The sequence below is a fragment of the Sminthopsis crassicaudata genome, chromosome 1, assembly GCF_048593235.1.
Source record: "Sminthopsis crassicaudata isolate SCR6 chromosome 1, ASM4859323v1, whole genome shotgun sequence".
NCBI classification, from domain to species: Eukaryota; Metazoa; Chordata; class Mammalia; order Dasyuromorphia; family Dasyuridae; genus Sminthopsis; species Sminthopsis crassicaudata.
The window spans coordinates 436,680,013-436,707,601 of record NC_133617.1 but is presented as its reverse complement, the minus strand read 5'-3'; the positions used below and the strand labels follow the sequence as shown (position 1 = coordinate 436,707,601).

General features: G+C 34.9%; 1 protein-coding gene across 1 annotated transcript in view; it reads left to right on the top strand.

Annotated features, from left to right (window-relative positions):
* Window positions 1-26,797, top strand: part of PDXDC1 (pyridoxal dependent decarboxylase domain containing 1) — a 63,774-nt gene extending 36,977 nt beyond the window's left edge. Inside the window, 16 exon segments of the mRNA XM_074280609.1 lie at window positions 177-255; window positions 5,846-5,930; window positions 6,365-6,413; window positions 6,577-6,678; window positions 6,909-7,034; window positions 13,789-13,841; window positions 15,816-15,877; window positions 18,111-18,205; window positions 19,460-19,565; window positions 21,161-21,332; window positions 21,826-21,944; window positions 22,318-22,439; window positions 23,408-23,500; window positions 23,581-23,677; window positions 24,478-24,582; window positions 24,867-26,797. Coding sequence (XP_074136710.1) covers window positions 177-255; window positions 5,846-5,930; window positions 6,365-6,413; window positions 6,577-6,678; window positions 6,909-7,034; window positions 13,789-13,841; window positions 15,816-15,877; window positions 18,111-18,205; window positions 19,460-19,565; window positions 21,161-21,332; window positions 21,826-21,944; window positions 22,318-22,439; window positions 23,408-23,500; window positions 23,581-23,677; window positions 24,478-24,582; window positions 24,867-25,141 — 1,740 coding nt within the window. The 3' untranslated portion in view covers window positions 25,142-26,797.
* The last annotated feature ends 792 nt before the right edge of the window (window positions 26,798-27,589 follow it).

Genomic DNA, 27,589 nt, shown 5'->3' with positions numbered 1-27,589 from the left:
CTGATTTAAAAAAGAAAGAAAGAAACCTCCATTCTCATGGATGAAGCATTAAGAAATTAGTCATAATATTAACTTTAAGAATGCTATCTTCCATTTTAAGAATCTGTAGTTTTCTAATTCTGCAACTTTTCTGTTCTCTGCCTAATTTTTGGTTCTTTTGTGTGTGTGTGTGGCAGGATGTTGCTTTATTGGACAGATTAATTAAAGATGATATGGAGAATGAAAAACTGCCCCTATTGCTTGTTGCAAATGCTGGTAGGTATTTTGAACTGAAGGGTTCCATTTTGAATGTATGAATAAATAAATGTTGCACATTTTTAGGTAATGAATAATAATAGCAAGTATTTTATATAGTTTTATAAAGCAGTTTAAAACTATTATTTTATTTTACTCTCATAATGATCCTGAAATGTAGGTGCAATCATTATATCCATTTAGAGATGAGGAAATTGAGGCAGAGATTAAGTAGCTTGCCCATGACCACAGAGCAAGTAAATGTCTGAGATTGAATTTGAAATCTCTTCCTCTTCCCTCTATCCCCCACTCCCCATCCTTTCCTGGGAGTTGGATCCAATGCTGGGATCCTTGTGACATACCCTGTCTTTCCCCTTCAAGTCCGCCAAATTTGCATAATGTGAATTTATAGATAACAGAATTGAATGTATAAGGAAATTTGAGGAAAGGGACAAAAGTGAGATGTATTTGAGAAGTTACTGTCTAGTTTGACTGGAACATAGAGCATTTGAAGGAATGAAATGTGAGAAAAAGCTACAATAACAAATCAGAGCCCAATTTTGAGTGCCAAGCTGAGAAGTTTGTCTAATGAATATAAACCCTTTGAGAACAAGTACTGATTCATTTTTGTCTTTGTATGCTTAGAATTAATCACTGCTTTGCACATAATAGGTACTTTAATAAATGTTTAAATTGAGTCCTAATGACTTTAGGGAGTTACTTGTCCTTTAAACCAGTAGCCTGTAGTAGGATAGATTAGCAGGATAAGAATAATGGATAGAAAGTTAATCACAATAGAATACTCAGAATTTTAGTATAACTTCAGAGCTGAAAGGGATCTTAGAGATTATCTCATTCATTCCCTCCTTTTGCAGATGAGAAAGTTGAGGCCCTATGGGACTACTTGGCCCCAGACTTTGTGGGTAGTCATAGATTTAGAGTTGGACGATCTCTTAATCCTAAAACTAGTACTCTTTCTCTTATATCAGGACAACCTGAAATGGGTTGCGTACTTCAAAAGGAAGTAATGAATTTAGGAGAGATTGCGGAAATAAATGTAATAGAACTAGTTGAATGACTGGCTATGAAGGGAAAAGGAAGAGTTAAATATAATTCTATATTGAGTTTAAGTGACTAGAGAATGGTGGTCAGATTAGCAGAATAGATTAGCAGATTAGAGAGGAGAGAAAGATAATGTGTTTGGTTGGGGCAGCTAGGTGGCTCAGTGGCTAGAGCACCAGCCCTGAATTCAGGAGGACCCAAATTCAAATCTGGTCTCAGACACTTAACACTTCCTAGCTGTGTGACCCTGGGCAAGTCACTTAACCCCAGCCTTTTAAAAAAAAAATGTGTTTGGTTTTAACATCCTGAGACATTCGATAGACATTAGGAAATATGGTCCTGTAGTTCAGGATAATATTAGATAGATTATATAGAAATCATAGTTGAAAAGTCTTCCCCATTGATTTTGGCTCTTTTTGTATTCCTTCATTGCTACTCTCAATTGCTCCCACAGCCTCATAAGTCTTAATTCTAGCCCTGGATAAAAGAGATAATATCAGCTAATTATTATAAGTATAGAGAAGAGAAAAAAGCCAAGAATAATATGTAAGAAAAATTAATAGAGGTGTTGAGGTTGGGAAGGAATCCCAAAAGGTTGGGGGTCCCAAACCTCTATTACAGGTGTATCAAAAGAATTTGCAGCCTTGAACCCATATCTGAGTTAAGGAGCAAAGTTTATTGTAATTGTAATGTCAATTGAAGTGGTCTAAATTCCAAGAGAATTTAGGAAAGGAACAGAAGCAAGGAGACACATTTATCGAGTCCTTCATGCTATTGATATGCTCATTTTATGGCCTAGGGGTATAACCAAGGTATTTGGTTATTACTGACCAATAGACAGTAATATTTGTTGACAGACAGTCTGTTAGAACAGTAATCTCAGGATCGTTAATATATACTCCCTAAAGTCTAAGGGAAGAAATATTATATTCCTAGCCCAGAGAACTTTTATAATCATTGACAGAACAATAGCATTCTTAGATCAGAGGGCCTCAGGATCCAATTCCAAAGCTCAATTTTTTCTAAATATAAATAAGATTACAATCTCATTCTCTAAATGAGATTTAGAGTCATTGACAGAACAGAAGCCCCCTAAAATTATTGCTGTCTCCTCTAGAAGCTATATTATATCAGAGGGAATATTTAAAATATCTAAGAGAACAAGTTTAGACAAACCATTGTATTACTAATTACAAATGTTTTCTTACCTATTTATTCCAGTAGGTCTCTTAAAAACTTTTATTAGGTGACCTTCTGTTAACCTAATTTTAGTTACTATATATAAGAATAGCTAGATTAGAAATAATTCAGAATTTTAGCAAAGTCGCAGGATACAAAATAAATCCACATAAATCCTTAGGATTTTTATACATTACCAACACAATCCAACAGCAAGAGATACAAAGAGAAATTCCATTCAAAATAACAGTCGATAGTATCAAATATTTGGGAATATATCTACCAAAGGAGAGTCAGGAATTATATGAGCAAAATTACAAAACACTTGCCACAAAAATAAAGTCAGATTTAAATAATTGGAAAGACATTCAATGTTCTTGGATAGGCCGAGCGAATATAATAAAGATGACAATACTCCCCAAACTAATCTATTTATTTAGTGCTATACCAATCAGACTCCCAAGAAACTATTTTAATGACCTAGAAAAAATAACAACAAAATTCCTATGGAAGAATAAAAGGTCGAGAATTGCAAGGGAACTAATGAAAAAAAAGTCAGAGGAAGGTGGTCTAAGTGTACCTGATTTAAAGCTATATTATAAAGCAACAGTCACCAAAACCATTTGGTATTGGCTAAGAAATAGACTAGTTGATCAGTGGCATAGGTTAGGTTCACAGGACAAGATAGTGAATAAAAATAGCAATCTAATCTTTGACAAACCCAAAGATCCCAAATTTTGGGATAAGAATTCATTATTTGACAAAAACTGCTGGGAAAACTGGAAATTAGTATGGCAGAAACTAGGCATGGACCCACATTTAACACCACATACTAAGATTAGATCAAAATGGGTCCAAGATTTAGGCATAAAGAACGAAATCATAAATAAATTGGAGGAACATGGGATGGTTTACCTCTCAGACTTGTGGAGGAGGAAGGAGTTTGTGTCCAAGGGAGAACTAGAGACCATTATTGATCACAAAATAGAACATTTTGATTACACCAAATTAAAAAGTTTCTGTACAAACAAAACTAATGCAAACAAGATTAGAAGGGAAGTAACAAATTGGGAAAAAATTTTTACAGTTAAAGGTTCTGATAAAGGCCTCATCTCCAAAATATACAGAGAATTGACTTTAATTTATAAGAAATCAAGCCATTCTCCAATTGATAAATGGTCAAAGGATATGAACAGACAATTTTCAGATGATGAAATTAAAACTATTTCCACTCATATGAAAGAGTGTTCCAAATCACTATTGATCAGAGAAATGCAAATTAAGACAACTCTGAGGTATCATTACACACCTGTCAGATTGGCTAAGATGACAGGAACAAATAACGATGAATGTTGGAGGGGCTGTGGGAAAACTGAGACACTGATGCATTGTTGGTGGAGTTGTGAAAGAATCCAACCATTCTGGAGAGTAATCTGGAATTATGCCCAAAAAGTTATCAAAATGTGCATACCCTTTGACCCAGCCATACTACTACTGGGCTTATACCCCAAGGAACTACTAGAGAAGGGAAAGGGTCCTGTATGTGCCAAAATGTTTGTGGCAGCCCTTTTCATAGTGGCTAGAAGCTGGAAGATGAATGGATGTCCATCAATTGGAGAATGGTTGGGTAAACTATGGTATATGAATGTTATGGAATATTATTGTTCTATAAGAAATGACCAACAGGAGAAATACAGAGAGGCTTGGAGAGACTTACATCAACTGATGCTGAGTGAAACGAGCAGAACCAGAAGATCATTATACACTTCAACAATGATACTGTACGAGGATGTATGCTGATGGAAGTGGATTTCTTCAACATAGAGAAGAACTAATCCAATTCCAATTGATTAATGATGGACAGAACCAGCTACACCCAGAAAAGGAACACTGGGAAATGAATGTAAACTGTTATTTTTACCTTCTGAATCCAATTCTTCCTGTGCAACAAAAAATTCGGTTCTACACACATATATTGTATCTAAATTATACTGTAATATATTTAACATATATAAGACTGCTTGCCATCTGGGGGAGGGGGTTGGGGGAGGAAGGGAAAAAAATCTGAATAGAAGTAAGTGCAAGGGATAATGTTGTAAAAAATTACCCATGCATATGTACTGTCAAAAAATGTTATAATTATAAAATAAAATAAAAAATTAAAAAAAAAAAAAAAGAATAGCTAGTTTTTATATGGTATTTTAAAATTTGCAAAGCATTTTGCATTATCTTATTTGAGCTTCATAACAGCTCTATAAAGTAGGTATAACACATGTCATTTCCATTTTGGTGATATGGAAACTAGAGGTTCAAATAAATTAAATGACTTCCCATACTCATGTATAGGAAGTGTGGGAAACAGAATTTAAGGTATTACTGACTCTTCCAACACTTGATTCATTAGAAAGTATGCATTTCTTTTTAAATGTTTTAGAATTCAGACTTTTCACAAATTGCTTAAATGCTGTACTTCTTCCCAGCAAATACTAATAGTAGCTCTTAAGTAATGTTAAATAGATTTGATAGTCTCATGATTTCAATTAGTGAAGTATTAGTCTTTCTGGAAGAAAATTTTGTTGCTGAAGTTTATGCAGAATACATGTTGTTATGTATAACTTGAAATATACTATGTTAAATTTGGGCTAACATTTTTTTTAAATTTTATAACTATACATTTTTTTGACAGTATATATGCATGAGTAATTTTTTTTATAACATTATCCCTTGTATTCATTTTTCCAAATTTTCTACTCCCTCCCCTAGATGACAGGCAATCCCATACATTTTACATGTGTTACAATATAACCTAGGTACAATATATGTGTATAAATCCAATTTTCTTGTTGCACGTTAAGTATTAGATTCCGAAGGTATAAGTAACTTGGGTAGATAGACAGTAGTGCTAACAATTTACATTCACTTCCCAGTGTTCCTTCTCTGGGTGTAGTTGTTTCTGTCTATCATTGATCAACTGGAAGTGAGCTGAATCTTCTTTATGTTGAAGATATCCACTTCCATTAGAATATATTTTCATACAGCATTGTTGTTGAAGTATATAGTGATCTTCTGGTTCTGTTCATTTCACTCAGCATGTAAGCTCATGTAAGTCTCTCCAGACCTCTCTGTATTCCTCCTGCTGGTCATTTCTTAGAGCAGTAATATTCCATAAGCTTCATATACCATAATTTACCCAACCATTCTCCAATTGATGGACATCCATTCATCTTCTAGTTTCTAGGCTAACTTTCTTAATTACTATTGAAGAAATAAGAGGAGATATTGGTTATTAGCAGTTAGTTATTATAATTGATTAGTATTAATTAAACCTAAAGAATCAGAATCTTAACAGGCTTTTTTTCTTTCATTTTAGGTACCCCAGGAGCTGGACACACAGATAAGCTGGGACGTCTGAAAGAACTTTGTAAACAGCATAATATGTGGCTCCATGTGGAAGGGTAAGTAGAATAAACTCCTTAAAGCCTAGCTTAATAGTTTATTCAGAAGAAAGACATCTTCCCTATCAATTTGGAATGATACAAAATAAAATATACAAAGGGTTTTTTTCATTTCTCTAGGCAAGAAAAGAAATTTGAAAGACTTTCTATAAAGATAACACCATTCTAATTTTATCCATCACGTGAGAAAAGTTTTGATTAAAATTCATTTTCAAGGTTTTGTCTAAAGTGTGAGTTCTTAAGTCTTTTTGGTGTGTCATGGCAGTGTGGTGAACTCAAAAATAATAACTTTATATAAATTAAATCATATCTTCTTGTAAAGTTACAAGGAATAAACTGATAGTTATTTAAGCCAACAACAGACAAGAAAAGGTGTTTGTTCTTTAACAAATAAGCTATATAATTGATTGGTAAATTTCTATTTTCTTTTTCAGAGTGAATTTAGCAACTTTGGCATTAGGCTACATTTCCTCTTCAGTACTGGTATGTTATTTTACTAAATGATAAAAGAACAGAAATCAGCCTCTTAGAGCTTTTCCTTTAATAATTACTATTGTCTGCCTCTAGACCTTTTTTAATGGAGAGGTTTTTTAATTTTAAACTCTGACTCTGGATAAATAGCAATGAATTCTTCTCTTCTTGGTAGGCTGCAACCAAATGTGACAGTATGACTCTGACTCTGGGCCCATGGCTAGGCTTGCCAGCTGTTCCTGCAGTAACACTTTACAGGCATGAAGATCCTTCTTTGGTAAGCTTATTTACATGGTTAGTTTTTAGCTATTTAGATATTTAGGTTCTAGGAACTTTCAAAAATTAAAATCCAGGGAATTCCTGTTTATGGTTTATTTAGAAACAAGAACTTCAAGCTCCATTTAGGTTATCTTCTAACACTTAATTTTGTATTTTGTTGATAATGTGTTGAATATTATTGTTCAATATTGTTATATGTTCTCAATAATAATTTTTTTTTTCCTTTAGTCATTGGTTGCAGGGCTTACATCAAGTCAACCAGTGGAAAAACTTCGTGCCTTACCACTGTGGTTATCTTTACAGTACTTGGGACTTGATGGGATTGTGCAAAGAATCAAACGTGCCTCTCAGTTGGTGAGTAGAAGTCCTTAAGATTAATTAGGTCAGGGGACCTAGGTGGCACAGTGATTAGAGCACCATCCTTGAAGTCAGGAAGACCTGAGTTCAAGTCTGACTTCAGACACTTAACGTTTCCTAGTTGTGTGACCTGGGCAAGTCATTTAACCCCGTTTGCCTCAGGTGAAGAAAAAAGATTAATTAGGTCTCTCAATTCTCAAACTTAATAACTGCTCATATTCATAATGCAAAATTCAGTCTTCTCAACAAGCCTGTGAAATGGGGAGTGCAGATATTATCTAGGAAGTGTAGAACGTGGGCCTTAAGCCCTGCTTGTTTTGCTTCCACGTGTAGTGTTCATTTCTCTACGTCATGATCCTTGCAGTGAGAACAGTATATTTCATTCAAATGTCTTCCATTCCATTCAGTAATTTAATTTGAATATAGATTTACATGTAACTAACCAAAAAGATCCTCTTTGTGAGCATATGAACATTTTTAATAGATGAAAACAGATTGTAGATGTTCTTGATATTCATTTTAAAGGGGGGAACATTTAGCTTGAAAAATGTTAAAAAGAAGTCCTCCTTATTCTGACTTACTCTTAGGTAGGAGTTTTGGTTTAACCAAGCACACATTTAGTGTCTGTTGACCACAATGTTTCTTACTGGTCACTAGAAATACAAAAGAGGAAAATTAACAGTTTCTTCTCAGAAAATTTATAATCCTCTTGTGGTAGTCAAGCAGATTTCCTATGAGATAGCCTGTGTGAGAAATAAGATAAGATTAGAGAACAGTTATAAGTTTAGTTTGTATGAAATAAAGCATACATAAAGGGCATAATATAAAAAAAAAGACTAGAAAGATAATATGAAGCCAAATTATGGAGCTCCTTAAATGCCAAGTGAACAAATTAATGCTTATTTTGCAGATATTGGGGCCTTCTGAATGTTTTGAACATAATCATATGGTCAAACTGGCATAATAGGAAGTAATTTTGATTAGCTTTCTGAATGAGGATTAAGATTGAATGATTAACAGGAAATTACAAGATTATTACCAAAGTACAGTAATCCTAAGAGAGTTAATGAGAGCCTGAACTAAAGTTGTGGTAGAAAGGAGGGATGTGCTGATAGAATAGACAGGGATTGACAATGGTTTGGACATAATGGATAAGGTAGGAGTCACAAATAATTCCTAGCTTACCAGCTTTGGTAACTGGAAGAATGGTGAGACCATCAATAGAAATTGAGAAGTTTGAAGGACAGTCAGATTGGAGAATGATGAAGTGTTCGATTTTAAATGTTGTTTGAAACCCAATTAGAAATGAGGGGGGCTGGAGGCCAAGGGAGAATTGAGGACTGAATATCTAGATTTTAGAGTCATCTCTATAGAAGTGAGTTCTAAAGTCTTTGGAATGGAAGATATCTCCAAGGAGAGCCTTATTATATATTTATTAGCTGCAGAGATTTTCTTAGCCCCAGATGGCTGTCTTTCTGGATTAGCTCAACTGCTTTCATTATGGGACTTTTCACAGAATTAGATCTGTACTGTGACAGGTGGATGCGTGGTACAGTGGATAGAATACCAGGCCTGAAGTTAGGAAGACCTGAATTCAGATCTGGCCTCAGACATTCAATAGCTGTGTGACCTTGGGAAAGTCACTTTTTTGCCTCAGTTAATGGCAAACAACTATAATATCTTTGCCAAGAAAATCCCAAATGAGATCGTAAAGAGTTGAACATAACTAAACAAAAACAATAGGCCTGTGACAGCATTTCCAGTGTGACCTAAGAATGGCTTTACTTCCTTTCTTTTTACCATGTCCCCCAACCTTTTCTCATAGAAGTAGAATACTTGTGATTGTGAGATTTAGGGTATGATGGGGCATTTGTATGACTGGGTTAGAGTGAAGGACTATCCAGTTTTGAGGGTATGAGAAACTAAGAGAACATAACATAAATGTTGAAGTTTCTAAGAATAAGGGCAGAAGTTATGGAGAAGATAATTAAGGCAGGTACTGAGCTTCCTGAAAAGTAGGGAACGCAACCAGGAAAGTAGGGAAGATAAAATAGACAATAATCTGAATTGTTTTTTGTAAGTTTTGATAGAATGAACTTCAAAAGTTTGCTGAGTGATGGCAACAAAGTCAGTATTTGGAAGTTGCAATTGGTAGTAAGAAATGCTTCAACTTTCCAGTTCTTTAGCCAGATCCCAACAGATGAGCATCTACTTTATTTCTAATTCTTTGCTACTACAAAAAAGTGTTACTATGAATATTTTACTGTTTTGTGAGACCTTTTTGTTCTAAATAGTTACATGATGCAGGAATGGGATCTCTGGGACAAAGAACATTTTAGCTTGGGACCTACATATTAGGAAGGACATTTGAGCACATCCAGAGGAGGATGACTAGAATGGCTGAGGAGTGGCGGTGGGGTGAGGGGGTTGAAACCATGACTTGCAAGATTGATTTATAAAGACCTAGAAATGTTTAATATGAAGAGGATTAGACTAAGAAGGGCTATAATCTTGTCTCTTGGTAATTGATGCCTTGTTATGTAGAAGAGGGAGTAGATTTGTTTTAGTGGGTATACAGAGGAGTAGGGAAGTGGATATTAAGATGTTAGCTCAATGCAAAGCAAACACCTATAATTACTATGGACAAGATATGCTGTTATTTGTTGTTTGAGTTCTCTGTTACAGGTACTCATATTACCAGTGGAGATATTAGATAGTCTATTCCTATTCAAATAGAAGTTGAATTTTATGAGTTTTGTGGGTCCTTCCAACACTGAAGTTCTTGTGGTTGCATAAGAAATAACTTTGGTACAGGGAGAATGAAAAAATTAAAATGGTAATTTATGTCATTAAAATGATTTATTTAATATGTAATAATTGATTTTAATTGATGGTACTTTGAGGAAAGTACTTTTCCCATTTCCATCAATGGGTATGGCTTTTTACATGGAACATTATTTGGTAATTTATAATAGATTATTAAGGAAATTATCTTTATCAAAACAGAAGAAAAACTACATGTCTTAGTGATTTTCATACTGTTGTGGTAGTAGCCCTTTATTTTATGATGGGAATAGTTTCTTTATACATTAGAAGAATAACTGTTAGACTTAATATGGGCTTAACATTTTTGAACCCAATATTTAAAAAATATTTTTTCTCTCTGATGCCATATTAAAGTAAAACAGTTATAAATTAGAAGACCTTTTCATAGAGATCATTTATAAAGATTGTGTAGCACATTGCCATAGTATCTTAGTGTATTTGGGGAATGTGCAGGCATTCACTTGGGAGCTTTTAAATTCCTATTGGACAAGAAATGATAAAACGATTAAAAAAATTTCCCTAAGGTCACACCACAGTTTAGCACATCCTTGAAAGCAAAAGCTGAGATAGAATCTAAAATGTCTATAAGATTTTGAATAATGCCTTATTATTATTAATTTATTAATTTGGTTATTATTATTAATTAGCAAGTTATGTTAAATGGATGCACATTCAGTTTATACACAGTGAATGCTCAGTAAATGTTTGTTAACTGAATGTACACATTGAAGAAACTTTAGACTTAGTCTATACCAGTATATTGATTCCTAGCTTCTTAAAACTATAAATGAATATGAGAAAATCTGGGCATTTGCCCACGTAGGTAAATAAATGGCTAAAGATGATGAACAAGCAATTTTCAGAGGAAGAAATCCATGTTGTCAACAACCATATGAAAAATGTTCCAGATCACAGGTAGGGAAACCACTGAGATTTCCATCTCACATTTATCAGATTAACAAATTTTTTTTTAAAAGGAAATGACAATTAATTGTAGGAGAGGTTATCAGAAGAACAGGCACACTGATGAACTAAATATTGGTGGACTGTTCAGTTGATCTAACCTTTCTCTTGCAGAGTAAAGTAGATAGTTGAAAAAACTATACACAGTGAATATAACAATGTATTTGAGTGATGGCAACAAAATCAGTATTTGGAAGTTGCATCTAATATGTGGGCATCTACTTTATTTCCAGGTTTTTCATACTACAAAAAAGTGTTATTTTACTGTTTGTGAGACCTTTCTGTGCTAAATGTATATATATTGGAATAGGATCTCTGGGACAAAAAACATTTTAGCTTAGGCCTTACATTTTAGGAAGGACATTTGAGGACATCCAGAGGAGGATGACTAGAAAATCAAAAAAACAAAAGCAAACTTAACTAGATTGATCTTTACAAAGAAAGATGAGAGGACATTTTCAGTGTTTTGACCAATTGTGCTGTTTTTTGTTTTTTTGTTTTTTTTTTTAATTTCCTCTCCAAAAAATATACTATTTGCTAAATGGGATGGATGGCTCTGAAGGAAGGGGAGAAGATATATGTAAGGGAAAGTATGGTGATATAAGAAACAGAAAATATCACTAAAAACTAATATAAGAAAAAGAACATCAAATTCTTTACAATAGAGTTCTATAATTTCAAGAATAATTCTATGTGTTTAAATGCCCTTTTTATGTGGCATTTGTCAAATTCAGAATGAAAAAAAGATACAAAATAAACAAAAAAAGCAGCATAATGTAGAGCTTCTTAAACTTTTTTCACTTGTGACTTCTTTTTGCCCGAAAAGTTTTTATGTGATCCTGGGTACATAGGCATATAAAATATATGTAGGTATACAATTAAACATTTACTAATAATAAATCTTAGATTTATTTTGAAACAGTTTTTTGATATCCATTTAATTGTGGCATTTATTAAAGATTAAAGCAAATTTGCATACTAATGAGATGGATTGCTTGTTTATTTTTACATGAATAATTAAATCTCTGTGGAACACTCAGTGGAGCCAAATTTTTCATGATTCCATTTGGGTCATGACTGACAGTTTAAAAAGCTTTGGTACAATGGAATGGGGAAAGCACTGGCCTTAGAATCAGGAGATCCAATCCAAGAGCTCTTGGTGCCCTTATCTAGAGTTCAGCTCTGGGTTCAGATCACTTCTAGCTGTATGTCTGTTGGTAGTTTTGTGAGGCTTCTATCTGAGCATTCTTCTTTTTTTCTTTTTTTCCCCTCTGGGGCAATTGGGGTTAAGTGACTTGCCCACATGGATAGGGAGTGTTAAGTGTCTGAGGCCAAATTTGAACTCAGATCTTCCTGATTTCAGGGCTGATTCTTTCTTATATACTAAAGATGATACTTGCATGGCCTCTTTTCACAGAGTTGTAAAGAAAATACTTAGTTAAACTTTAAAGCTTACTGCTTGGTGTTTTTATATCACTATCTAGTACTTTTTGTAGGGATGTGAAGATAAATATAAGACATAATACCTGCTTTCAGCGATTTATAATATAACCATGACATTTACACATGAGACAGTTAAATCATAATAATATGCCAAGAAAAATAGTCCAAAAATAAGTTCTGTAAAATTCAAATTAGAAAATATGGATAGCTGAATGATTTGGGCTAAGTGCCATTCAGGCTCAAGTTGTTTTAGTGTAATAAAAAACCTGTGTATGGGAAGTAGGAGTGTTTGTGTATGTCTGTGTCTGTGTGGACATAAGTGCACTCCAAGTTCTTTTTTCTTCTGGAAGCACAACTTGAGCTCAACATTTTCTGTAATTCTGTTTTTTCAAAAAAGCAAGTAAACATGTACTAAGCACTTATTATGTACAAGACCAGCATATTGCTTATGATTATTACCAGACAAGGCATGCAGGAAATGGTATAACAAAAGGACCCATTGGACTGTAAAGGGGAGAGCTAGATTCTAGTCCCATTTACTAACTTGCAGTGAAACTTTGGGCTCTCAAAATCAGTTTCCTTATTTGTAAAATTATTTACCTGACCTCTTGAAATTCTCTTGCTCTTTGATATTACAACTCCTCTCTATAGAACCTCTTGAAACAGGTTGCCTTGAGGGATAGGGAACTTCTCTTCATTGGAGATCTTCAAGTAGGAACGAACTTTATAATGATGTAGGTTGGATTGTATGTACAGCTTTCCTCTCTCAAATTTGTATATTTGTATCTGAGTGTAATTATTTGTATCCAAAGATACTGTATAATGCAGAGAAAGTATATTGTCCTTGGAGAAATGATGGGAAAAATTAATATTTTTTAAAAGTTAATATCAAGCAAGTACCTTTCCATGGCCTATCATTTTAAAGTACAATTTGAATATGAGTCTTTCCTATCACTAGTCTTTTGGAAATCCTGCCTATCTTTGAAGATACAGTTCAGTTGCTGCTTTCTCTTTCAAGACTTACCTGATCATCCTACCAAAAATAATATCTACAGGGCTTCCTTTAGAACTCTTTCATATGGTATTTCTTTGTGTGCATACCATCTTTCTTATTAGATAAATAGTATATCTTAATCTTTATATTCTGTCATGTCTGATACAACATCTTGCATATTTTAATAAATCATTGTTGAATGAATGAGTTATTGAATGAATTTGCAGTATTATTTATTTCCACTGACTCTTACAGACCATTAGAAATATCTTGAATGAATCCAGTGTCAGTCTTAAAGTTGGAAGTTCAGCTTCTAGGACTGATAGACATCCATATTTACAAATTATCAAGTATTAGGTGATTATTAGATTCAAAGTCTTGTTTTACTTTGGCTGTATAAACAGCACATAAACAAATGTCTTTAGTTAGAGTTCTGGATGAGATTATCTGTTTGTTACAGACTTATGAAAAATCACTTCTTATATCCTATTTCAAGTTGATATATTCATATCTTCTTATTTACAGAGTCAGAGATTGCTGGAAAACTTGAAGAAACTGGACTTCATCAAAACTTCGGTATTAAATAAAATATTTCCACTGTTTGAATGACACAAAGTACATTTAGTTTTAATAACACTGTATTCTTTTTATCTCTATTTTGATGCATTTTAAAGAGATTATACCAATATTCACAAATCCTATCACAAATAATTTATGACATAACTAGATAATTATATTGAAGCCTAAGCAAATTTAGGTGCTATTTTAAAAATTTATTGTTTAATTCTGTTTTAAGTTATGATATAATAGTTTGTAAAATAAAATTCAGCCACATAAGTAATTTATAAATACTATATCCACACTTTAGAAAACATACTCAAATAAATCTCCCTAACTGAAAAGCAATTTTTTTTTATCAGAACTTCTTTCAAAATCTCTAAATCTTTACATTTTTTTTTTCCTTCTTTCACCTTAGGTTAAGGAGAATTAAAAGTGGCCATTTATTTCTTAGATGGGTTTCCTAAAGTAACAAAAGCTACTCTGCAGATGGTTTTGTAAAAAGTTTTGACCTGTTTTGTTTTTAGATCTTTTTGTTCTTAGATTAATTTAAAAAAAATATTTTTGCGTTTAGTTCAGTAAATGAGGTCAGTAGCTCCTCTACTCCCCACTATCATCTGAATTAGGATTATGGAGCTAGCTGAGGAAGAGAATGGGGAGTTTGAACATAATTCTTCACCTTCTCTACAAAATTCATGTATTTTTCCCTTTTCAATCTGGAAAGCTTCTCAAAAAATAAAATAAAATAAAATAAAGCTATCAAAAAAAAAAAAAGAAAGAAAGAAAAAGAAAAGAAACTCTTCCCTTATTAGTTCCAGCAGACAGGTGGGCTTCATAGGCTGTTTCCTATCCTTTGTAGGGACCAGTTCCAAGATCCCTTCTATCAATTTTTTCCCCTTGCAGCCTTTCTAAAATGCTTCCACCACGGTAGCCATTCCATATTTACAACCCTCTCTGATATATAAGACTGCTGTTGCTCCATACTTCAATACCATTAAATATGGGAAACAGTTACTTGTGATGAATCACCCTTCCAACTAGTCTCATAGACTCAAAATAGCTAATGATTTATATTGTCTTAATGTAACTTTAATAAAAATTTCCATTTGTTTGCAATTATAATCTTTTAATAATGTAATCAGCTGGTCCACATCAAAATGCTAATATGGTACCTTTTCATGTTCTCGTTTTAGAAAATGTATATGTTAGATTTTGTTCTCAGTACCATCTTTAAGGACTACTTCCTTTTGGAAGAGCAATTTGTAGAAAAAGAGAGGATTCATTTAATTCTAGAAATAGGCTGCTTTCAAATAAACATGTTTTTCACAGGAGTTTAAATTAGGCATGCCTGGGGCAGCTAGGTGGCACGGTGGATAGAGTACCAGCCTTGAATTCAGGAGGATCTGAGTTCAAATGTGATCTCAGACACTTAAGACTTCCTAGCTGTGTGACCCTGGGCAAGTCACTTAACCCCAGCCTCAGGAAAAATAAAATAAAATAAATAAACTAGGCATGCCTGGGTCTATATAAGTTCTAGAACCCTAAGGTCCAAATCTTTTTAAGCCTTGCCTTCTTTTTGTTCTCTATGTACTTTGTGGCCTTCTGCTTATCCTTTTGTTTCAGAATTGTCTTGAATTATGTGAAGTCTGTTTTTTGTTGTTGTTGTCTTTTTGAAATTTCTTCCTGGTTTTCATTGCACTGGACATTTAATTTAATGGACATTAAATTAATATTTGAGATTACGATTAAGCAGATTGTCAAAATTAATAATATGTGAAAAAAATCTAAAATATTTTTAGTAAATCTTTAAGAGTATAGCAAAACCACTGTTTTTATTTTCTGTTCATTAGTTAAGGTAAATGAAACTTAGAATCTTTTGTTTATCTAAACAAAATGTATATTTCTTCAGTTTTTGGTGCAAACACAGTATCCCAGTGTTTAAGTATATGTTGTTTTAATATATTGCTCAATAATGTCACATTTGGTTTTTAAGTGGAAGATGAACTCACCTCTCCAGTAGTGGTATTCAAATTTTCCAAGGAACTTTCAAGTTTGGGTAAGTAGTTTAGAAAGTAAGTTAGTGTGAAAAAATTTTGAATAACCTGATATATAAACTACTTTATATCTTTAGTCATAATTCACATGAGAATTCTGTTATAACAGCCTTTATGATGATTCTGTCCCAACAACCCTAGTGCTTCATTGATCTAGCTACGGTAGTTTACATAGGGACATCAGCAGACACCCAGTGAATACTAGTTGTTTGGTAATTTTTTAACTCTGATAACCTTACACTGTAAGACTTTGGAATTTCTTGAAAGAAAATGCCTCTATAGTGTGATGTAATTATGGAACCTCATTGATTTTTTAGCTACATTATATATGTACATGTAATATGGGAATGATTTGAAGTTTGTCATTGGGAGTTATTCCTACTTGTGCTGTGTGAGATGAGGAAGGTGTTTTATAATATGTTCTGGGACTAGTCTGTAATTGTATTTTTAACCTTAATTTGTTTGCCTCTGGTATTGGTTTTGCATTATTATAGCCATTGTGCATATTGCTCTCTTGGTTCTTCTTTCTTCCTTCTCTAAAGGTTCATACTGATCTTCTCATGTTTCTCTGAATTCCTTGTTCTTTGCTGTTTCTTACGGCTTAATATGCAGCAAGTGATAGAACACTGACTTTGGAATTGGGAAAACCTGAGTTCAAATTCTGCCTCAGACTCTATAATAATAGCTTTTTATTTTTCAAAATACATGCAAAGATAATTTCCAACATTCACCCTTGCAAAAACCATATGTTCCAAGTTTTTCTCCTTTCCTCCCTTCTCCCCTAGAGAGCAATTAATCCAATATAGGTTAAATATGTACAATTCTTCTAAATTTCCTCATTTATCATGATTCACAAGAAAAATCTGACCAAAAAAAAAAAAAATGAGGAAAAAAAAACAGAAAACAAACAACAAAAAAGGTGAAAATACTATGTTGTGATCCACATTCAGTCTCCACAGCCTCTCTTTGGATGCAGGTCTTTCTGTCTATCATCACAAGTCTATTGGAATTGGCCTGAATCACTTCATTGTTGAAAATTGCCAAGTCCAATCACAGTTGATCATCACATAATCTTGTTATTGCTGGGTACAATGTTCTTTTGGTTCTACTAACTTCATTTAGCATCAGTTTATATAAATCTCTCCAAACCTTTCTGAAATCATCTGCTAATCATTTCTTACACACACACACACACACACAAATACAAATATTCTCTAACATTCATATACTCAAAACTTATTCAATCATTCTCCAACTGATGGGCATCCACTCAGTTTCCACTTCTTACCACTACAAAAAGAGTTGCCACAAACATTTTTGCACAAAGGATTCCTTTTCCTTCTTTATAATCTCTTTGGGATACAGACTCAGTAGAGGCACTGCTGGATCAAAGGTTTTGCACGATTTGATAGTCTTTTGGGCATAGTTCCAAATTGTTCTCCAGAATTCTTGGATCATTTCACAGCTCCACCAACAATGTATTAGTATCCCAGTTCTCCTTCAACATTTATCATTATCTTTTCTTGTCATCTTGGCCAATCTGAGAGGTGTTAATGGTACCTCAGCATTGTCTCAATTCTATCTCAGACAAGAGTCTCAGATAGGGTTTCATCAGATCACTTCTCCGTCTTCTCTCAGTTTTCCCATATACCAAATCCTGCCTCAGACACTAGCCGTGTGACCCTATTAAATCACTTAATCTTTACCTGCCTCAATTTCCTCATCTCTAAAATGGACAAAATATAGATTCTACCTTTCAGGGTTGCTGTGAGGATCCAATAAGAAAAAGGACTTTGTTTTCCTTACTCATTATAGAAGGGTTACCTATTCTTATTATTCCTTTACATTCATTATTCAGCCATTCCCTAACTAGTGGGCACCCACTGTGTTTTTGCTATTTTATTGTCATAAACAGTTATGCTTATTATATAAGCTTATAAACTTATGTGCTTGATCTGGCCAATTAATCCTTGAACCTCGGGAGATCATTTTCACTCTACAGCCTTACAGGGCTTCTGCAAGGATCAGAAGTGATCTGTATCTTTAAAAAGCACAGTGTAAATGCAGCTACTAAGACTGTCTTTATTGTGAATATTTGTTAGTTATTGTAACTGATATAAAAATATATGGAAACTTTAGTTATGGAAATTAACCACAGTTGTGTTATCTTCATCTTTTTGGTTTGTTGGAAACATTTTTATGCTCCTGGAAGTGATTGTTCTTTCTGTTTTTCAGGAACAGATAAAGCAGGGCATGGCACAGTAGTGCCCACTACGCAGTCCTCAACAACTAGCCAGGAAAGAGACATTTGTGATACGTTTAACCAGTGGGTAAGAGAAGGAATGAATGAAACATTTAGTAAGTGCATACTCTGTGCAAAGCACTGTGCTAAGTGCTGGGATACACTTAGAAAGTAAAACAGTTCTACCCCTTTTCAGGGGTTTACATTCTCATGGTGGGGCAGAGAATGAGGGGACATTGTCTGCTTGCTTTTTTTTTTAAATCATTGTCCAGGGACAGTGCCCATATCTTGAGGCAGCTAGGAGTTCAATGAAAAGAGCACTGGGCCTGGAGTCAGAAAGACTCAAATTCAAATCTAACCTCAGACAGTTAATAGCAGGGAGATCCTAAGTATGTCACTTAACCTCAGTATCCACATTTGTAAAATAGAGATAATAACAGCATCTACCTCCTAGGATTGTTGTAAAGTTCAAATGAGATATTTGTAAAAATACTTAGCACAGTCCTTAGCACATGGTAAGCACTATATAAATCCTTCCCTCCCTTTCCTCTATCCCTGTCAGGAATTTGCATTTGTAGAAATAAACTATTTCCTGCAGAAATATTGGAATATTGTCTTTGGGTTCAGTTTTGTTTTATTAACCATCGACTGAGACAGGGTTTCCTCAGATCACTTCTCTGTCTTCTCTCAGTTTTCCCATATATCAAATCCTGTCTCAGACACTAGCTGTGGGACCCTATTGAATCACTTTAACCCTTGCCTGCCTCAATTTCCTCAACTGTAAAATGGGGAAAATACAGCACCTACCTGCCAGGGTTGCTGTGAGCATCCAATGAGGAGGATTTTTTGCTCTCCTTACTCATTATAGAAGTGCTACCTATTCTTATCATTGTTCCCTTACCTTCACCATTCACCCAGGTCTGCCTGATAAGGTGTTAAACACAATTATGAGGGTTGGTTATAACAGTAATAATAGTTTGGTTTTAAAAAAAGATAAGCAGTTCCTCAATAATCACAAGAGGCTGATGATGATAATACTAACAATAATCTTTAAAAAGCAGCAATGTGTCTTCTTAGCTGTGGCAATCGAACCTCATGGACCTGGTTATTGAGGGGCTTGATTCTTATTGTCAGCAGCAAAATATTTTCTGTACTATGGAAGGATGAAAATGTCTTTTTAAATAAACCATCACAAGTAGCCTTCCCCATTTCAGGCTAGATTGACTTTCTATATGCACTAATGGGGATTGGAGAAGTCCTCTCTGGGATGAGCTGGGAGGAGAGGGCTTGAGGGCCTGATGACCCTTTCTGCTCAGTCCCTTTGCCTGCCTGTTTCCATCAGCTTGGTGAGCAGCTGGCACAGCTGGTTCCTGCTAGTGGAGTTGATGTAGTGGAACTAGAAGATGAGGGCACATGTGTACGGTTCAGCCCACTCATGACATCAGCAGGTAATTGCTGTCCCTGTCTTCTGCTTGTGTAGGGGCTTTTGTCCTGATGAAGAAATAACAAGAGTTAATATATAAGCTGTGAGTGTGATAAAACTTGCTCTGAATCTCCCCCCTTTTTTTTTTTTTGCTTATTATCAGCTTTTCTTCCTGAGCAAGACCTTTTCTTTCTCTCATCCCAGGGCCTAGCACAGCAAATTTGATACCACTTTTATAGAGCAATGATTAGACATGGCCCAAGAAACTGAACAATATGTGGAAATTACAGATAAGCAGCTTTAGGTCCATTGTCAGGAGGGCTCCCTATCAAGTAGAACTATTCAAAAATAGGAACTGCATTGAAACGAGGGGATCCTCCTTCGAAAGTCTCAGAGAAGAAGCAGGTCAGCCACTTATTGGGGATTTTGTAGAAAGTTTCCTTGGATAGGTTGCTGTAGAAACTATCTGAGGCCTCTTTCAGCTCTGAGATGCTATAATTTTGTGAAGCCTGGTGGAGCTAAAATGTAAAATTCATGTTGAGTTGTGTGAAATAGGTATAGAAAGGTAAATAAGAGGCAGACTGGCAGCTAAGGAATTTGATTAGTGATGTTATCAAAATTATGTGCATGGTGGATTAAAGAATAGGATGATAGGGGGGAGGGGGCAGCTAGGTGGTGCAGTAGATAGAGCACTAGGCCTGAAGTCAGGAGGACCTGAGTTCAAATTTGGCCTCAGACACTTAACACTTCCTAGCTGTGTGACCCTGGGCCTGTCAAACCCAATTGCTTCAGAAAAAAAAAAAAAAAAAAAAAAAAAGAATAGGATGGTTAGAAACAGGGAGACTGCTTGAGTTACTTCTGTAGACAAAATAAAAGCCTAAAAGCCTAAATTAGGTGAGTGGATGGTCTCAGCGATAAATAAGTAAAGAATTATGGAGATGGAGAGCACAGGATTCTGGATGACTGGTGGGGGGAAAGCCAAAGGTTAAGTTTGGATCTCTAGTAGAATGTTAGGACCACTAAGAGAAATAGAGATCATAGATTTAGGGTGAGAGGTCTAGAGGACATCTAATCTGGTCCAAGTTGAGGTACCTGAGATCCAGGCAGTCTAGATGTCTAGGCTGTGGGCATGATTGATGGGGGATTAAACCTCCCCTGCTTCCAAAGACATTGCTCCCTTTACTTAATGTGCCAGGATTGAAGGGAAACAGTTGAATTTAGAGAAAAATAGGGATTCCTTTTGATCACTTTTCCCTGGGGATATAGCTAAACTGCACAAACGGGGGCCAGGGGGCCGTTTTCTAAAACAGCTTTTGGGGCAGCTAGGTGGCACAGTGGATAGAGCACCAGACCTGGATTCAGGAGGACCGAGTTCGTGTCCCTGGGCAAGTCACTTAACCCCAGCCTCAGGAAAAATAAAAATAAAATAGCTTTTGAGTAATCCTACCTTGCCTTCAATAAACTTATGCATTTTTCATATTCCCAGCTCTATCTATTTGGATGTATGAGAAATCTCTGTAGGGACATTTCTGATGGTGAAAAGGGAATGTTATTCCTCTATATTTTGATCTATTTTTATTGTTGGGACATTCCCGATAATAAACTGTTGGACTTTTTCAGTTCTAGGAACTCAAGCAGATGATGTTGATCAGCTGGTGGTGTGCTTAAAAACCCAGATCCCCATTCTGACCTGTACAATTCAACTCCGAGAAGAATTCAAAGAAGAAGTAGGAAGAACGACAGGCCTCTCACACATTGAGGACTTGGGCTGGCCCGGGTTAGGTGTAGTCAGGTACAGGTTCAGCTCTCCATCAGCTGATGTTTTGGTTTTCAAAAAAACCCAGTTGGAAAGATGCCCTAATTATGAATTTGTCTAGCACTTCTGTCATCTGTGGCTTTATTTATTTGAGATTCTCATCTATTCAACCAATCAGCACACATTTATTAAACACCTGCTATTACTAGACTTTGTGCTAGATGCTGGAGATAGGAAAAAAAATCTGAAATAATTCTTCCTTCAGAAGAGCTTACAGTCTAACTTTTTTATTGTACTATATTTAAACTTCTGGTAACAAGAAAACCAAAATTTCCTAAAGGGCATAGATTTAGGACTTGTGCTTCCTCTTCTACATTCCCTAAAAGTACTTAAGTTTTGAGGATCCATGAAATGATTTTTCCATCCCTGTTGCCAGGCTTCATTTTTGTGTTAAGTATCTCATATTTTATAACACTGTGATAAAGATATTGTTTAGGTTGCAGTATTGTTATTTGATGTGATTTTGTAGGTATGAACACATAATTGAAGAGAAGATGAATGAGAAATCAGAAGCAGAAGTTGAGAAAATCAATACTGAAATCCTGAAAAAATTAAATGAACTGGAATCTGACCTTTCATTTTCACTGGGTAACTACTACTTTTTAAATCAACTATTTTCACCACTAAAGCAATGAGCTGATGTGGACAATGCTAGGAAAAATTTTGGTTTGCTTCTGGATGAAAGTATAGCTCTTCTCCCACTGTTGCATCTCTCTTCCCTGTATATAGTTTGTTGTGGGCTTTCCTTCTCCCAGATGAAAGTCACTCCTGAATGCCCCAAATAATTCTAATCACATGTGAAGAATTGATTATCAAACTTTGCCCCATATGTTATCCTCTTGTTTGTGGAGCAATGGGGATAGGTACCAAATGTGGATACAGAGGAAATACAGAAGAAAGCAGAACTAAAATTTGATAATTATATGGAACTAAGAGGTTTGTTTTATTTATTTCTTTGTAGGTCCTGAGTTTGGAAGACAGAAGAATTGTATTTATATCGGTATGGCAACTGAGGACCTTGATATTTCTGAACTAGTAGAGACCATCGCAGCCACAGGCCGAGAAATAGAGGAAAACTCAAGGGTTTGTAAAATAAACAGACCACTTTTTTTCCCCTTTCCAAAGACATTGACTCTTGGGAGCCTTTTGACAGTACTGCAGGATTAAGGTGTTTGATTCTGGGTCGGGACACTGGGAGGAAAGAGAAGAAGAGAATTGTATCCTATTAGGTCTGCTGGCTAAAAGCCACAAGGTAAGAAGCAGCCTCCCAAAGCTATGCTTGGAAATTCGTATTTGATCTTCCAGCAGCCAAGTATGCCCGCTTTTCTAAAGGGCAATATGAAGACAGCCTGGGTGGTGTGAGGCACATTCTCCAAACCATACAATTGGTCATCCAAATCAAAGAAATATTCAAGAAGAGAAAAAAAGGAATCCTGGTAGGATAGCCAATATTTTTCAACTAATTTAGAAAAAGTAAAGGAGGCATTTAAGACATGACTTATAGGTCCTTGCAAAACAAACAAACAAAAAACCTTTTTAAATTTTAAAAAGTGCCAGTTTAGGGACATCTAGGTGGTGCAGTGGAGCACCAGCCCTGAAGTCAAGATTCAAATTTGGTCTCAGACACTAAACACTTCCTAGCTGTGAGTCAGGCAAGTCACTTAACCCCAGTTGCCTCAGGGGAAAAAAAAAGTGCCAGTTTAGTTCATTCTTGTATGTCATTCTTCATGTCTTGTATGTTTTTCAGCTTACTTCTTTCCTTTTGGATGCATTTCTAGGAATTCAGAGGAGATAATGGTTAGGGATCTTTTCCTTGACTTGGCATTTTAAGTACCTGTGTAAAACTTTAAATTATAATCTGATCTTCTCTCCTCTGCCCAGTATTTGCTGAATATGTCAGTTAGCAGGAAGCTTAGGTTTTTATAATACTTGTTTTTCTTTATGATTTTAGTTAAGGCAAAATTAGTTTTTCCTTGACAAGCTTTTGGAAAATTCCCTCAGTACCCTGTTAATAACTATACCCAAGTAATGCCTTTTCTGGTTTTAATTAGCTACTGGAAAACATGACTGAAGTTGTTCGGAAAGGAATCCAGGAAGCGCAAGTTCAGCTACAGAAAGCAAATGAGGAACGCCTTTTAGAAGAGGTGAGCCCATAGATTGAATTTTCCACCTCAGCCTTAAAAGTTGCCACACTAACCTTGGGGTCTTGGTTGTAATCTCACAGGGAGTGTTACGGCAGATTCCTGTTGTTGGTTCAGTACTGAATTGGTTTTCTCCAGTTCAAGCTTCACAAAAGGGAAGAACTTTTAACTTAACAGCAGGTAGGAATAAATAACTTTCTGCAAAAATCTGTTGTTGAGCGATTTATCCAAATGATCTTGACTCCCACGCACATTGTATATTATGCTAGGTCCTCTTATAAGATGACTGGATTATTATATAAATTTTAAAAGAGTTGGGAAGCAAAATTACCTTTAAAGAACAGAATAGACCTATATATCTTTAAATTAAATTTTAGTTTCCTTGAATGAAAAATCTTTTCTTCACAAGTACATATTAAGCAAAGATTGTTGTAATGATTCCTGAGCTATTTGATTTGTAAACTGGAAAATTTTCAGAAATATCACTAATTTGAATTTAGGTAGATTAATATTACCAAAATATGTCTTTTTTTTTCTTTGTTTTTTTTGGAGTTCTGATTTCTGAAATATGGGATACTCATTTACCTCCAACAAGTGTCTACAGTGGTCAATTAGCAGAAAGTTTGCTCCTCAACAGAGAAACAGAAATCCATTGATTTTTCATTAGACAATCTTCTGTTATGGCCTAGTCCTCCTAAGTGGTTCTGTCACTTTGCTAGTGTATCTGAATTCAGACTATTGTATACTCTGTGATCTTAGGGTTGTGTTGGTCTTTTGAGGTTGAGTTTAAAGACTGCTTGCAATAAAGCTAAGAATTAAATGGGAAAGTCCCATCAGCGCTGAAAATCTGACAAGTCAGTAGAAACCAACTAAAGAGCAGAATTATTAATTGCAGCAGCTTATCTCAGGGCCAAGATAAGACAGAGCTTTTGCCAGAAACTTTACCTTCCCACCCAGCCCCTGCTCTTTTCAACCGGCAGGTTCTTTGGAATCCACGGAGCTCACATATGCTTCTAAGGTACAAGGTACAGGAGCTACTCCACCTCCAACCCCTTTGGCTAGCCGAACCAAACAAAGACTGCCAGGTATGTCTTCTTTTTATTTGAACTGAACAAAGGAAAACTTATCCTCTTTGCTAATTAAAACCAGTTTAGTTACCTCTTCATTTTTATACCATGTTGCTATTAATAATGTTCTTTATGCTCTGAATTCTCATAGTCTAACTCGATTATCTTTGCAGGGATTTCAGCTTAACTATACTCGTTACGAAATAAATTTCTAACTTTTTTTGTTTAATTTTTTAAAGTAAGGATTTATGTTTAATGTCTTCTGTCTCTTAATGATATATGTTTATTCAAATTTACTCCAGGTCAAAAACTTTTTAAAAGATCTTTAAGAGGCTCAGATGCTTTTAGTGAGACAAGCTCAGTGAGTCATATTGAAGATTTAGAAAAGGTGGAACAACAAGCTTCAGCTTACCCTGGTGGGGAAGAACGGGGGATTCCAAACCTAAACAGCACCGAGCAGCAGACTGGGGATGCTCTCTCACAGGCAACAGACCAAATTGAGGCAATTCCGAGGGATGGATCTCAGCACCTGGACAATGACTGTACTCAAGTAGAAGAACAAGAAAGCTTAAGATAAAATTCTGACTTCCTAGATTAAGACTGTATTCCCTATGTTCCAGGGATGGTAAGGATACATAGAAAATGTGAATGGTGCCATTAGGACAGGAAGAACTACTGCAATTCATAATTAACTGGAATTCTTGCACAAAGGTGTGATTGAAAACTGGGTTTTCTAAGTGGTGGTCAGCTCAGTAGGCCAGTTTGTGGCTGTTGCTTCAACCCTACACATCTTTAGCAACACTTAAGTTGAAAAAGAATTTTTTAAAGTTGTTTTAGATACTATTTATTTACAAGCAACAGGTGTGTCCCTTGTAATAATTGGCCTGGTCCTCTAACAAACACAAACTTAAGGGATAGGGTTGTACATGATTGCTTCTTGATAAACACTTCTCTTTTGCAATTACTCTAGGCTGCTACTCACTAAACTTTATCCTACAGGCAAAGATAGCACATCACTTGCTAGAAATTCACTTGGCCTTCTTGGCTGTATCTGGTTAGTTGATGGTTCTGTTTTATGGAATTGTAGCATTTTCCTACCAAATTGGTCTTGTGATATGTCTTTTGTTTTGAAGGAAAATGGGGTTAAATGCTCTTGTAAATATAAATGCCTGAGCCCCACCTGTCATATCCCACTGCTGTGTGTCTTGGAGACTTAAGTAGGGACTGTGTGCACTCTACCAAATTGTGTTCTGACTGACAGTACTGTCAGGCACATTAGAATGGGCAGCATTTCAGTCTGAGACTTTTTTCTCTGCCATAAATCCATTTTCTCCCCTATGCACTATTTGTAAACAGATTAAATGTATAGAGCAACCATAACTGAAGTCTCTTTCCCATGTATATTTTTACACGTGGAAGTTATAAATTAACAAACTGAAACACAGATTGTACTAGTTTTTGTTTTCCTTTGATTAACTTAAAAGTCTGGTAGATATGTATGAAATCAAATCTTATGCACTGTAGCACACAGCCTTCAATTTTAATTTATGTATAACTTCATCTTTTACCATAAATTGACGCAGAGGCTCTTTTTCACTTACATTTCATTGTTGTACCCAATCCATCAATAAAAGACAAAAGATTTTTTAAAACTTAAAAAAGAAAAGGTACAAAAGAATGATCTTCCCCAGATTGAGTTGGTCTAAAATTTAAAATGGAAACAGCTTACAATGTACTACTCACCTCAACTTTTTAAAACTGCTATTTCAATGACATATTTGGAGCGTTTTTTGGCCTACAATTATCAGGCAACATAGGTGTACCTTTACTCATGTTTCACATTAGACTTGTTGATTTTAGTTTTGGGAGCCTTGGTTACACTATATTAAACCTGTAACTATTTTCTGATTTAATATGATTCCTTGATATTTGGCACAACACTTGTCTTAAAAATGCAGTTTTTCATTTGAGCAAATGATTAAAAGGCAAATGATCTTCCTTTTCAATTTATTTGGTGCAATGAAGTATATTAACTCATAAGAATTGGGGGGTAAAATTATCTATAAATAAATTAATTTTTAATGTTTTTATATTTGAAATTGTTAAAATGGTTTGTTTTTGCTGAAATAGAATTTCACCCTTTAGATACTATTTGAATGTTGGATTCAATAAAGGTTCTTGAAATTGTTACATGAGTTCAGTTCATATACAATAAATCTTACTATTCAGTAAATGAGCATGCTGACTACTTTATTTTCTAGCCTTTATGTATTTCCTCAGTCTAGTTGACCAGGTCCTCTTCCTTCCATTATTCTTTGCCAGTCCTGAACCCTGGATTCCTCCATTATCTATTCACCTTCTCCATTCTTTCTTACTCTGTGACTAGTAAATTGTGCAGAAAATCACACAAACTATTGGAATTGAATATACTACAAAGTCACATTCTCTAATCTTGTTGGGCATATCATGCTTTTATCATGATCTCTATAGAGATCTGTCCTAGACTTTTCCTTTGACTTCCAATGCCAGTTATCTCTTATAGGCTTAAAGATTTAAAGCTGGAAGGGACCTTAGAAGTTTAATAGACATCATTGCTCTTCTTCAGAAAACTGATGTTATGACCAAAAAAAGGGGGGGGGGGGAGAAGTGGTCTTTATTTTACCCTCCAACCGTCATTAGTTTTAAAAAATAAAAAAAAAAAAAGGGGGGGGATTTATAACTTCAATGTCTTTATTTTACCCTCCAACCGTCATTAGTTTTAAAAAAAAAAAAAAAAAAGGGGGGGGGATTTATAACTTCAATAAGGCATTTTTATTTTGAGTTGTAAAAGAGTCAATCTCAGCCCATTGCTTGGAAACCAGTCCTGTTTATTTATCTAAACCTTTCATCCTACTTCTGTTGTTTATTTTGATCCATATCTTGTCTTCAAAATACAGAAATTTTTTTTTCTGGTCTGATTCCTACTGGATTGCTACTAATGGATAAACTTGGAGCTATGATTTCCCTTCTTTACTGATCCATCACT